At 46.3% G+C, this 14069-nt stretch overlaps 1 protein-coding gene across 1 annotated transcript; it reads right to left on the reverse strand.

Annotated features, from left to right (window-relative positions):
- Nucleotides 1-10978: 10978 nt before the first annotated feature.
- LOC142924716 (exosome complex exonuclease RRP44-like) lies at nt 10979-11865 on the reverse strand. The gene is made up of 2 exons (XM_076067367.1): nt 11647-11865; nt 10979-11295 (listed from the first exon to the last, which is right to left on the reverse strand). The coding sequence occupies exons 1-2, from the start codon at nt 11782-11784 to the stop codon at nt 11008-11010; spliced, it is 426 nt and encodes a 141-aa protein (XP_075923482.1). The 5' UTR covers nt 11785-11865; the 3' UTR covers nt 10979-11007.
- Nucleotides 11866-14069: the final 2204 nt, after the last annotated feature.

A 14069-nucleotide genomic window follows, 5' to 3' on the forward strand; every position in this document is an offset into this window, starting at 1 on the left:
AATTTACAGTAGATACAGGCTGCGGTATGGCCACGAGATGCCAACGGAGCAGCGGTATTAATCCACCAAGCACCGCGATTCATTCTGGTGGATCTCAGCGGGTTTCACGATCCACCAGAAAGCTACTCAAACAATGACTCAGATGGATTTAACGCTGTGATAGAATACTGTACTCTGGACATACCACGTTCTAGCACCATCTGCTTGTGGAAATTAGCTTTATTAATGTATGAATTTAATTCTTTGTTGAGGATTTTTTTTATTTGTCATCAGATGTAACGCAAATTGCTGCCTGCTCATATCTGTGTTCTTATTTAAGATTCACAACAAAATCGTTAGCGATCCATGGCAGAATTGCAATTCACTTTTGGCCGCCGCTGCAACACGGCAATGGATTCTTGATTCTGCACGTGGAACACTGTCACCCTCCTTGTAGGCGTTGGTGTTCTCCGGATCCTCTAGTTTTTCTCCAACACAAGCCAAACAACCATTTAAGGAATTGGCCAAACTTCCCGTTTATAGGACCTTTTAGAAAAATAAGTCAAAATCTGAATCTTTATCCTGGAGAAATCCGATTCGCGATAAAAGCTCTTTTTGACAGATGTCCCGTAGGTAGATGATAGGAGTGCTAAGAATAGGAAAGGTAAACAAATCACTAAAAGTAAATAATAGAAAAAAGATATACAAGTACGTAGCCAATCGTGCTAATCGGAGGTGTGCCATAATGACAAATTAACATTGCATAAGTACATCAATTAATGAATAAATTCCTAAACTTGGGAAAGGCAGCACAGTCCCAGACCACACCAAGACAACAACATAGTCCCCTCAATAATCGCGAAGGTCGATTTCACGCGTGTGCCTGACGCCAGAGCACGTCACCGTCGAATGGGCAACGTGAAGTGGGTGTAGATGGCGGTGGCGAGCCCGTAGTGGTGGGTGTCGGGATCCATGCTGGAGCAGAAGTAGATGGCCTGCATCATGCAGCGCGTGGCCAGGATGCGCAGCAGAGTGTTGAGGTATGGTGGCGCTCCCGGCACCGCCGCCCGGTCCAGGGACTCGGCCAACGCCTTAGCCGAGTCCACCTGGATCTCGATGTTCTGCGCAAAAAAATCGGGCACACCGGCGTTTGTGAGGTGACTATCCCGCACGTGGCTTGTAGTTCAGTGCTGGGGAAGCAGCAAGGGTTGTGGTGTATTGGAAAGAAAACGTTATTCAGCGCACTTCCTGTAGGCATTCAGGTTTCTATAACCTGGCTTGCCAGGAGAAGGCAGTACGGCAAGTGGATTAATCTACATCTGGCACAGTGCCTGGCTGCCTTCCAGCGTTGTCTGTGGTTCGTCACACCTTTTGAGTTGCTCTGCCTCTAAGGGCGAGTGGAAACTATACGGCTACATCTCAAGATAAAGGTAAAAGGTGCAGCCCTGCAATTGCTCGCTCAGGCCAATACTGACATCGTTTCAAGACACCTCTGCTTCACAGTAGGGGGTAGCACATTCCCACCCATTTTGAGCATAATGTTCATCACAATAAGTCGACCTGATATTTCAACATTTCAGTGCTGGAATTTATCTAAAATTAAATACAGTACTACATTTATCGTGATGGTTTTTTGTTGCTTCTTTCTGTGGAGTAGCTGGGAAACGAGCCGAGTCCTTCAACTCCCTACACTTGATAACACAGTATGTTCAATGCGGCTGCTGGATTTTGAAGACAGGGTCCCAGCTGTAATCTCTGGGTCATAGGGTGACCCAGGTGACCCTTGCAAATGAGACTATTATGGTCTCTTGAGTTCCCACCCGGTTAAACCAAAAGACCTCAAACAAAAATTTGAGCCACCCGGCGACCTCTGAATTCCTTGCGAGGAGGATGATATTGAAGGAAGGTTAACAGCAATCTAGAGACAGTAGAAACCCTCTTAAAGACGGTAATTGGTTCCACGAACCCGAGCATTAAAGGATTTGGTCATTAAGCGAGTATAGGAAATACGTGTTAAAAGCTTAATTCGTTCCGATAGCATCAAAAGTTTCCCTTGTTCACCCAAAAAACGTACTTTATAATATTTAAACAATGGATATGAATACATAAAGATACTAACATTATAAACACATCATATTAAAATAAACACTGTTAATAAATGCATTAATTCATTTTGATTTAAAGCTTTCGTGACTGCAGGGATTCATATTCTTGGTTCCTTCGGTAAATTCACGTAGAAGGGAAACAATAAAATAATAAACATTTAAAACAATAAAATTCTCACGACGTTTCGACTGCAACACAAGTAATCATCATCAAGTGTGAAAACCACAACAATAAAATTTGAAAAAAGTGGCGGTTATTTTAACGTTAGCACCACGGAGAGAGATTTCATAAACCATTTCGGGTCTTAATTGATTGATCACGCTTAAGGTGGCTTTCAGACCGCATCCATTATTTTTCGTCTCCCCCCTCCTCTTTTCCGAACATAGATGGACTCGTCCATCTGAACAAACTGTCAAATCTCTCTCCGTGGTGCTAACGTTAAAAATATCTGCCACTTTTTTCAAATTTTCTTGTTGTGGTTTTCACACCTGATGATGATTGCTTGTGTTGCAGTCGAAACGTCGTGATAATTTTATTGTTTTATATTTTTATTATTTTATTGTTTCCCTTCTACGTGGCATTAATTCATATTTACTGTACCTACAACAGCCCGTCGTTAACAGGGAAATGGTCGGTTAAGCCTACACATTGAGCTCTATGGAGGCCCGTTGTTAAGCGATTAGTTAACAAGGGTGGTCGTTAAAAGGGGTTCTAACTCTACCTTTGATTTGGCCGCATTCACCAAGATGTCGTAGTTGGAAGGCGGAGGTGCCGGGTGGCGTCGGAGCAGCGCACACTCGGGGAATTCGCCTACGATGCGCTCCGCCACGGAGATGTTGGCGAGCAACATGAACTCCTCCACCATCGAGTTGGTCTCCCTGTGTACACGCACCAGTTTCCGCCAACACAACACATCAATCACAAGGGTCAAGAATCTTTATCTTAGATTATTTTGCTGATAATAAATTTCCCACGTGATAAGCCACTTTGTTCAGCTATCATTTGTGGTCAGGGTTTTACTTGGTAAGATAAAAATAGTTTAGTTTTATTTGTATATTTGTTTAAGTTATTTGTTTACCTTTCCAATACTTTGCAATCCTAACGTGTGCTTGTATTGTTTGTTGTTGTAACGTTGTGACCTGCCCCAACTGGACATCTGTGAAAAAAGAGCTTTATAGCTCATCGGATTCTTCCAGTATAAATATATATTTTGATTCTGATAGAGAGATCTGCACAACAGTGGGATTGCAGTCATGGGAGGTGTCTTGTTGACGAGACTCACTTGAGTTCCTTGGTCTGCAGGTCGATCGGGTCGTGGGTTTCGCTGTCCATGTGGAATCGGACCTCAAGGGGATGCCAGAGTCAATGGCCTACGGGTGGAGAAGGGACATGAGCGATTATCATGTCCAGCCAAAACAACACAGAATCTTAATATAAGACACTTCACAAACTCAGATATTTGAGTTGAACATGCACAGCTCGTTAAGTCAATCCACTGCTGGATGAGGGCCGCCCCATGTCATGCGGGTCGTGGGGTAGTTTTACCGTACTTAACCGTGGTGGTCAGTACGCGTTGGCAAAGGTGGGGGAGCACAGACATGGGAGCATTAAGTAGAGTAAAACAATTTATGTCACTGCATTGTCCTCTATTGCCCACAATGTAGCCCCGCAGCAGCCTGTAACACTCCAATCTAGAAGGATGTTATTAACCAGGTAAAACCTTAACTTCTTTATTGTTGCCTTCATTTCTGCATCTCCAGCCTCTTCAGCCTCCCACTCCCAGCCCCGCTCACTTCCACCCCCCCCCCCTGGCATTTTGCCGTGCTCGCCCCTTTAATCCCTCTAGCAGCACCCCACTTCCCCTATCCCACACCCCCCTCTCTATCTCTCCCCCCTTGCTCCCCCCCACTCTCTTACCTATATAGCCTCTTGTTACAACAGCCCTTTTTTGCCCACTTCAGCAATTGTTTCTGGCTGTGGTTGTCCCACCTGAAGAAGGACGCTTGTGTTGCGCCCGAAACGTCGTTATTTAATTTAGTTGTTATTTTATTTGATAGTTTTACATACGTGACTTTACTGAAAAAAACAAAGAGTATGAATCCTGTAACACTTCTTTGTGCATGGTATTCACCCAAGCCTCATGCATCATGGGGTCAAAAAAAGCTACAGGTGCAGCCTTGCAATTGCTTGCTCAAGCCACTGCTGGAAGAAGGGGGCTCCCATAAGATGGGGCCCCTCTAGAGATACACCCTTTTACAGTCCCTCTCAATGTATTTTAGCCTACTCTTCCACGCTGGCCGGATGTCTTAGAAGACACGGGAGTAACCACACTTTACCGCACCACAGGCGACCTGCCGATCGACTAAATGTGGTGCACCCATTAATACTGCTCAGCGCTCCAGAGGCGGTGGAGGGGATGAGGATCTTGACAATGAGTTACCCGTTTTGAATGCGCCTCTGCTTGAGGATCTTGGCCAGGGAGTGGAGGCCACGCAAGCTGCTGGTGACCGGGTCCTTCCGCCCGGCGTCGTCCATCATTAGCTGAGCCTCTGCGTATGTCAGAGACGCCTGCGGGGATACGATGAACACACCACGGGTGAACCATGGGGTCCTCGCAATTACACAATGTCCACGCCTGATCCAAGCCCAAGCCAGAACTCAACAGATGTCTACGTGGCTCCCGATGACCACTGAGGGTTACGCTCACCCAAAGACAGCAAAATTGATATTTTTTGAATTCTCAAAGCTGGAATTTAACCAAATTTAGTGCAATGTAATTTGGTGGTCTTTTGTGCAGTGAGTTTAACACGTAGGCTTTCGTGACCAATATCATCCATAATACAGGTTTTTTTTGGGTTAGATTGTGTAAATACATAAATATGTCGTTAAACCCGCCACCACCCCACAGTGGACTAGTAAGGGTTGTCACATAAACAGAACGTGGCCAATTCGTCACTGGTACAACACACCGGTGTGCTGTACTCGTGACGAATTGGTATGTTCTGTGTTTTGTGCAGTGATTGTTGACTGGACAGAGACCATCAACTCACTACTTTCATGTCCTACCTCGCACCTCCGATTAGCACAGTTGGCTACGTACGGTGCAAAAGAAGTTCAACATACATACTACCACTTGTGAACCCGGTTCATCTCGCTACACTTGTGAACCCAGAGGTGCAAGCTCAACGCTCTGACCTCTCAGCCATCCGGAAACCTCAACTGCACTAACATAGCAAGGCACCGATAAAATACACGTGAAAGCAAACGAGAGTTTTACAAAAACTGAACGTCTGTGGGGGGGAAATCACCTTAGAATTGATGATGCTCTTGGTAAAACGTGTGCTCACGATCTCAGCCTTTGGAGTCATCTCCCATATGCACGAGAACGCCAGCCTGCACGCGCACAGCACATGCACCGTCGCCATTCACCGTCGAGTGGCGGAGTCGTCGTCATTGGAGTGGTGCAGGGTGTTCACTCAGGAAAGCCTCGCAAAGTCTCGAGACTCTTTTTCAGGAGGGTCTTGCCAAGTTTTTGGTAGTCGAGTCATTCTTTCAGCAGTGGGATGTTTGACCAAATACCGGTTTGGGTTGTTACAAATTACTCAACTGAAATATATATGTAGCAACCATTGTTCGACTACAAAAGCTTTGCAGTACCCTACCGAAGTTATGAGATTCAGTGAGGCTTTTCTTGGTTAAGGATCATAGTAGTAATAACACGTTTATGTTAGCGATGAGAGGAAACCTGATAACCTGGAGTCAACCCATGCTAAATAGGGGGAGAACATACAAAAGCTACATGGAAAGGCAACCAAGTCGGGCATCAATCCTAGGCCATTCTTGCTGTGAGACACGTGTTACCATTGTGCCATCCTGGTTTGGCTGCTTATGTATGTACACATGCTAGTGTGGATCTGTACAATGACACTTTAACAGTGCCACGCATCATGGGATTACATGTGCACCTGGCAACAACGCACGTTAGCTGCTGAGTATGGGTTGCAATGTGCGCACTCGCGAGTTAACAGTTGTTGGTGCATCTCACCGGTCGACGTTGGATCTCAAGGAACACAGGTTTGAGCTCAATAACTCTGGCACCATATCAATCCTCTGCAGGCGCACAAACACAAACGCAACAACTTCTCTGTCAATAAACACAATCTGGCAAATACATATGCACCAACTCAACGAGTGTTTTGCAAGCAAACCCACACATGATTAAGTCACCTGCAGGTAACTGTTCAGCAAGGAGATGTTTTCGCGAATGCCAGTAAAGATTGTATGGGTTTTATTTAGAGGAAATCTGATGAATCCAGAGGAAACCCATTCACTAACAGGGGTGAGAACAAACAAAACTGCAAGCAAAAAGGCACAAGAGTTGAGTAATCAAACCCAGCGTCTCCTTGCTGCAAGGCACAAGTGTTACCACTGCGCCGATAGCCTGCCGCTCATGATGTCACGGTACATCATATGATAAGAAATCCGCAAAAATCAACTCGTTTAAAACATCATGAGATATATTTAGCATTGTTATTGCACATTTTTTTTATTCTCATTCATTTTTAAGTTATCGTTATTCATACGGGAAGTACTGAAAAGCACACAAAAAAATGTGGTGAAAATGTCAAATACAATTACAGTTGTGGGGAAACTGGTACCGCGATGATCGTTACATCATAATATTTTACATCATGTCGTAAAGTTAAGAATGAAAAGATGAAATCGGCAGGTCGTAAAACACTTGATATTGTGGCAAGAAGAAATCCACATCTCACCTTCTCACACAGGTAAACTGTGGTACCACGCAGAGATGCCTCCTCATCCAAGGCATTCCCCGGCCGGATAAAGTAGCTCACATCGGCGATGTGTACCCCAACCTAGAACACACATTAATACACCGTCACCACCCTCACATGCATGGATGTGTAATGACAGGGTGATACCTGCCGGCCTGTAAGGGTAATTAAGGTTATAGCTGCATTACATAATGCCTTATTATGAAGGGGCGTATCTGGGGTAAAGGTCAACGGCGGAGTCAGTCGAGAAGCTCCGGGAACCATCCCGAAGGGCCTAGAAGGTTCTAGAAAGGGGGCGTGGCCAGAGGTGGAGCTTGGCCACTCCAGGTAGATATAAAGAGCACCGAATCAGAACTTCGGGGCTGTTAGCGTGGGGTCTGGGTCCTGGTTGCGTCGCTACCGTCATCATCTCTTCGTCTTCGACCACGTGGCTGGTTCTTCTGCAAGAGCAGCTCTGTCTCCGCCGCTACGCTCGTTAACCAGCCAGCGTAGCTACGCAGGACGCAGATGGGCTGCGTGTTTGTACAGCCTAGGTGTAGCCGCGTTACGAAGTGTATCGCCCTGTGTGCTTTTAATAAATAAGACGCCTTCTACTAGACGTCTGGCGGAAGTCGCTCACTCCACATGCATGCATAACCTCCACCATAGCCACTCCAACCAAAGCAGAATAATGTGAAATGAAATGCACACCCATTACTACCTGGTGCATTCATTGTGAACCAGGCATTCGGCCAGTGACGTGGACACTTAGGCCAGTGGGGTCTTAGCCATGGCTTGGCTCAGGCTTGGCTCTCGCGCAACATGCATTGAGATTATTTCTATTATTTTGGCTGCTATAAATGTCCAAATGATGGGCCACTTTGTTGAGCTATTCATTTGTGGCCAGGTCACTAATCAAAAATAAATCAATACCTCAGTGGGCTTTGCCTGGTAGGATGGGGATGGTTTCGTTGTATTTGTTTGTGTTTGGGTTATTTGTTTATCTTTCTTGTACTTTGCACTACTATTATGTTTTTGTACTGTTTGTTGTTGTAACGTTCTTACCCGCCTCTGCTGGACATGTGAAAAATAGCTTTATAGCTCATCGGATTACTCCAGTATAAATATTATGATTATAATTCTCAATAATCCACATCAAAGCAACGCTTAAAACCCGAGCTGCCTCTAAGCATGGTTCCAGCCCTGAGCCTCTGTGTCTCTTGTGCCTCCTCGTATATCTCTGCATGCTCCCAGCCACGCTCAGAATTTCCGTGAGCTAAGCCTGAGCCAAGGCACAGCTGAGCCACTCATGCTTCTTTGGAGGCAACGGAGCAGATCAAGCCAGAACCGAGCCATGTTGAAGTCAGTCCTGAGCCGAGCAGAGACCAAGAATACGGGCACTAAGGCAACAATGTTTGGAAACTTAATAACAGGAATATTGTCCACCCCTTTGTCAATCCACTGCAGGATGAGGGCTTCTCCATGCCGTAATGGGTCGCGATTGTCATTTGACCTTGCTTTATTACGATGGTCAATGCATGTGGTGAAGGGGAGAACTTGGGCAGTTTTTTTAGATATCACTCTGTACCGGTGTTAGCCATGACTGGAACTAAACCAGCTTGACAGGATGAATGTGCAGTGCACTTATCATTGTGCACTAAACTCCCCTTGTCACCTCCGTTAGCATTGACAAAACCATGAAAGGAATAGGCACGAATTACCGCGACCGTGACCACGATTACCACCACCAAATGAATACCTCGGTGTTCCCATTGTCGAGCGGTTTGCAGTGTAGGGCATCGTCGATGTCTGTGCAGCCTGGAGGATCCACACTGCAGATGGACAACGCACGGAGGTCCTCCCTGCCAGCCTGGTCCTTGTACGGGACACACACAGCACCAGGTTCAACAAAACGCTGCCTTACAACAAACAAAACACAGGGTGAGCCATACATGGGTAAACCAACTTCATTCTAATGGCGTTCCATCTTCTCAATAGGCGACTGAATATTTTCAAAGTACAGTCCGTTCTCCTATAACTCTGCGTGTTTTCATATCGTGAATTAGATATAATGCGATGAATGCATTAGGGAACACATTTTTTTCATAACATGGATGCGAATTGGATAAAAGGCGATCGAGTGAACAGAACTGCGTTGTGCGAGGCAGAATAAGCGGTTGTACGGTTGCCTCGGTGTAGCATCACACAAGGCGGGATGCTTCTGGATGCTTCTAGATGCTACTCACGTACCCAAAGTCTTTGTTAAGCCTGCGTACGCATCTCACGTGTTATCGCGGACTGTGCTTTACCCTATATTATTTATTATGCGATTTTTCCACAATTCGGTGTTCTTCAGGAACGCAAGTACAGCGTTATAGGAAAAAAGTTTGTAGTCCCCTTGCTCCATTCATTTCTGTACTGGACCATCTCCACAGCTACTGCAGAGTCCTCCACATCCTGGCTCACCACTTTGATCCGCATCTCTCGAGGCCTGCCTCTCGGGTCTCCGCCCTGGTGCTTCCATAAGTCCGTCGCCTTCCTTCCTCCGATGTGAATTTCCTCTCTTCTTACGATGATGTGTCCGAGCCATCGACTTTCTTTCAGGTCGACGGCTTTTCTATATACGGTCTGCGGTAAAGGTGTAGAGCCCCGTGGCTTCTCGTTCATGCCAGTGCAGCGGAAGGACCTCGACTGGAGGGAGAGCTCCAGAGAGGCCCTCTAGAAGGTATTCTACGCAGGCCAAACATCTTGAAACTATTGAGGTTTGACAGCACGATGATGATGATGGGGGGTGTTTTCGCATTTGTCTATTGTCGGGGGCCACACGTCATGGGCCACACCAAAGGCCACCCAGAGGCTACGAGTGGCCCGTGGGCCTTGTAATAAAGAACATTGAAGTAAAGGATTCTCACATGCACGACCAAACACACCAACACACCGCAGGCGTAAGAATTGAACTCAATCGATGAATTGACATATCGTCACACGTCTCATGCGTACCTCTGCTGTGATGCTGAACGTGGGAGGGGACAGGCATGCAAGTACGGCCTGGCTGAAGGGCTGGTGTGGCACGTCGTGCTCCAGCAGCAGCACCTCTGTCTCCGTCTCCTTATCCCCACATTCGCCCAGAGAGCGCGCAAAATGGCCCTGCACAAGCACACCGACGATTAGCACGGTTGTCTACGTATGGTACGGAAGAAGTTCAACATGCATATGCACATACGTGGCCAATCGTCACCGGTATCCCTTTTCCAATGATACATTGGAACCCAGACGGCGCAGATCTCTCGAGGTGTCTGTGGTCACCCACTGGCTTTTTGCTGTGTCGAACCGGAACCAAACCGTGATATGCTGGCCCCACAAGGCATCCAAATCTATCCGGGGGCCGAGCAGGGCCAGGGGCGGGGCTAGCGACACGTTAATTGTGTGACGGCAGTCGGTACACCACGGGGACGTGGCACCACAGCGTCATCTGCACGTGCCTAGACTTGTTCAAAGCATTGACCGTTCATGGCATGGATCCGCTTTTGCAGTGAATAAACAACCTGCAGCCTACTAAACCGTGCCAGCCATGGTGCCGCTCGGTTGTGCAGTGGCAAATAGGTATGAAAAGCACAACCACAATGCCAACCTTGTACCTAACGTTCATGATGTAGAATATTAACCGGCATCTGTTTAAACAAAGATACAACCCAAATAATCCATCTTAACAATATATTTAGCTTTTCCCCAATTTTTTTTCTCATTGTGTTAATGGTATCACACAAGACAAGCAATCTATACCACCCTTCGTGGTCAAGGACGACCCACAGGAGCACACATAACAGAGCTACTTCTAAGATCCAATGAAGTGAAATGCGGTCCAAATTGTAGGGGGGCAGTGCTTTTCCAACCACTCTGCCAATCAAAGTAATGTTCATCACATGGCAGTCAAAAGCAGTAGTTTTCTCAGAGATGGAAATTAAACAATCGAAGTGCACGACCAAATTTAATATCGTTTTTGGTGCAGTTATTGGTGACTGGGCTGAGACTATCAACTTACAACACCTTAATAACCTAGGTTGAATCACAGGTGAGTTTGCCATGCTTTCAAACAAAAAAATCACAGTGGTGCCAGCTCATCCACCCTGACTTCCAATTCACCGTGTCACCGTTCGTGTTTTGGGTTCGACGGCTGTATTGCATACAGAGCCGCGTGGCCGTGCGTCAAGAGACAGAAGGATGAGCCCGACGATGCCGACCACGGGACGGACGGATAAGGTGTCACGGCGTGCGGGGCGTCACGGTGCAGTCGAACGTTCGGGTAGCAGGAGTGTCGCAGCCAGCCATCGATGGCCACCACGATGCGGTGGGCCTGCAGGGACGCTGCTTGTCTTGTCTCCACCCGCACTCGTGGCATGCGGCGGTCCGCGGGCGTGAACAGGTGGCGGGTGGCCTGCAACACGCACAAAGAGCCCCCAGTAAGGCATTCAACAAACTGTTTGGGCGAGTGCCGTCAGCACACACCTATTCAAGCTGGTACGGCAAACGACGGGGTGGGTACGGCCAGCACCATGCCCGACCGCCTTTGTCTCCACAGCGCTGATGTTTATATGCCACATCAGAGACTCATTTATGGCCGAGTCGACCTAGGGAAGGGCCCAAGACAGGTTCAGACATTTGCCGCTGTTTATTGGTTATGAGCGATAAATATAATCCAACTCGGGTCCCAGAATTCGTAGCGCAGCGCACTAACCGCTACATCACCGCTCCCCACACGTACACACACACATGCAGATCAGCCCACCTCCTTGATTGGGCTGGGCATGAGGATGCCGCACAGCGGCCTCGAGTTCCGCTTGATGATGCCGACCACTTTGCCAGTGGGCCGACGCATCTTCCCACTTTCGGCTTTCAGCTGGAGACCAAAACAAAGGACAAACATCGTGTTGCGTAATCTAAGCAAGAGCGACGACAGCAGCAGCAGCAGCTGGGATAGCACCAGGAGATGACAACGCAAACTCAAATGAGCACTCACCACAGTAGCGTCTCTCTCACACACTGAAATAATGAATCAACTATTTTTTTTCCAACTCACTGCGTAACACAATACAATTTGGCTTGAAGGGGAAGGAGCAATCCAAAACAATAGCGCTTAACCTGCGGATGTGGTTTCATGCTGTGTCTCATCAATGTCAATAATGAGACTGACGCTTTGTTAAAATGACAAAAGATCACAGTGAGGAGTCCTCCGTAAATATTGATAAGTTAAAACAGTTCTGGCAATTGATAGAATCAACCGGAACACGCCCATCAGATACCACACGTAAAAAAAAAAACCGCGTAGGCTTTTGCGACCAATATTATCTACAACAAAGGTTACCCTCCCATCTAATTCACAATTTGATGCTTAATCTCTCGATTCTTTATGATTTCACTGAATGACATTTTCTCTTACCTGCTTAGCACATCAGTCACCCTATATGTGTTTAATGTTTACGTAACGTTTTTATAAGTATAACTGTGCAATGATCAGTCTATAAATAATCTGCCCAAGCCAACTTGCACTACATGCGATTTAATATCTAACACTTGTTTATGTTTGTGAAAAATTGTCGACTTTTCATAAACCACGGGTGTTTTCGTGCCAATTTCAATTAACTTCATTGCTGTACTTTATTATGTTTTGCATTTTGTCACTGTGGTATGTATGCATGTAAAACTTATTTCGCACCGTACACAGCCAATCATGCTAATCGGAGGTGCGCGGAAAGGACAACAATCTAAATACAAAAAGCAGTTCTAAAGAAATTACTTTTCAATATAGAGGCCACCCTGTGACCCAGCTCAGACCGTGGAAGCGACGCCGTGTTGAGCCTGGATATGCATAACAGGTGGTATAGGCTCTGCGCCAAAATGGCTGGCAGCAGAGCGCAGTACAGCAAAATGAACTGTTGTCCTGTCCTTCTATGCTCCTGATCTATGCCCCCCCCCCCTTCACCAACCCGCATCGAAGTATGGTCAAATAACCCCTACGTACATACAAAAAAAGAACGAAATGATTAGCACTCCTGACTTGATTTTGAAGTAATGTAAGGTAAAGTCATTTAATAAACGCAAAATCAAGCTAACAGCATCTCTAATGTGGATTGTTGTCTGGTCACACGGTGTTCATTATGTTTAAGGTCTCTCTTGAAGTGGTTGAGTCTTTGTTGTTATTCTTTGTTTAAACTATATTAAAACTATTTAAAAACTATAAACTATTTTAACTTTACCAGGTAAGGACCCTGAGAGCTACATAGCTCTTTTTAAGTGACCTGGCCACAAATGATCGTTCAATGAAGTATCTTATCACATTTGAAATTGATAGCAGCCAAATACTCTAAGTGCATGTCAGATTGTAACTGTGGAGGGAAAAGCCGGAGGACCTGGAGAAAAATCCATGCGACCACGGGGAGAGAGACACGCACACTGCAGGTGTCTGGGTTTGATTTTGGTTCAGCAGTGTTGACGCTCCACTCACCACATCCTCCTCATTCTCTTCTGCAACGTCCCCTGCGACGCCCTCATCGTGCAGGACCAGCGAGGAGGGGGCAACCCAGCGCTCCTCGGGGAACATCTCCACGCACACGATGTCGTCGTGCATCGCGCGGTTTAAATGCTGCAGCCCCTGGATCAACACCTGCACGGAGACAAAAAAGATCCCCCGTATAGCCTGAACAGACCGCTGGGCCAAGTGCTGTTAGAGAGCAGCATATACAGTAAAACCTTGGATTGCGAGTAACTTGGTCTGCGAGTGTTTTACAAGACGAGCAAAATTTTTAATGAATATGAATTTGATAAACGAGCGAGGGTCTTGCAATACGAGCAGCTTTGTACTGCCGAGCGTCACGTGATCACAACTGATATACGAGTGCTTTGATATACGAGTGCTTTGGATTACAAACACGTTTCCGGAACGAATTATGCTCGCAATCCAAGGTTTTACTGTACAAGAGTTTTAATACCACGAATAAACAATTTAAAATGTAGGACTATGAGCCCATCAATCTTCTGAAACCAATGTTTTTCAGTAACATATGTTCAAGCAGGGCGATTTCTGGACTGAGTTTTTTCTCCAACAAAGGGCCAATGTACCTAATTGTTATTTAACGTTACATTTTGGACGTGGAAATAGACCATTAATTTTGTTAACAAAGTAGTCACAACCATCATTAGACCTGCTTTGCC

The sequence above is a fragment of the Petromyzon marinus genome, chromosome 16, assembly GCF_048934315.1.
Source record: "Petromyzon marinus isolate PM22_M1 ecotype Great Lakes invasive population chromosome 16, UKy_Petmar_22M1.pri1.0, whole genome shotgun sequence".
NCBI classification, from domain to species: domain Eukaryota; kingdom Metazoa; phylum Chordata; class Hyperoartia; order Petromyzontiformes; family Petromyzontidae; genus Petromyzon; species Petromyzon marinus.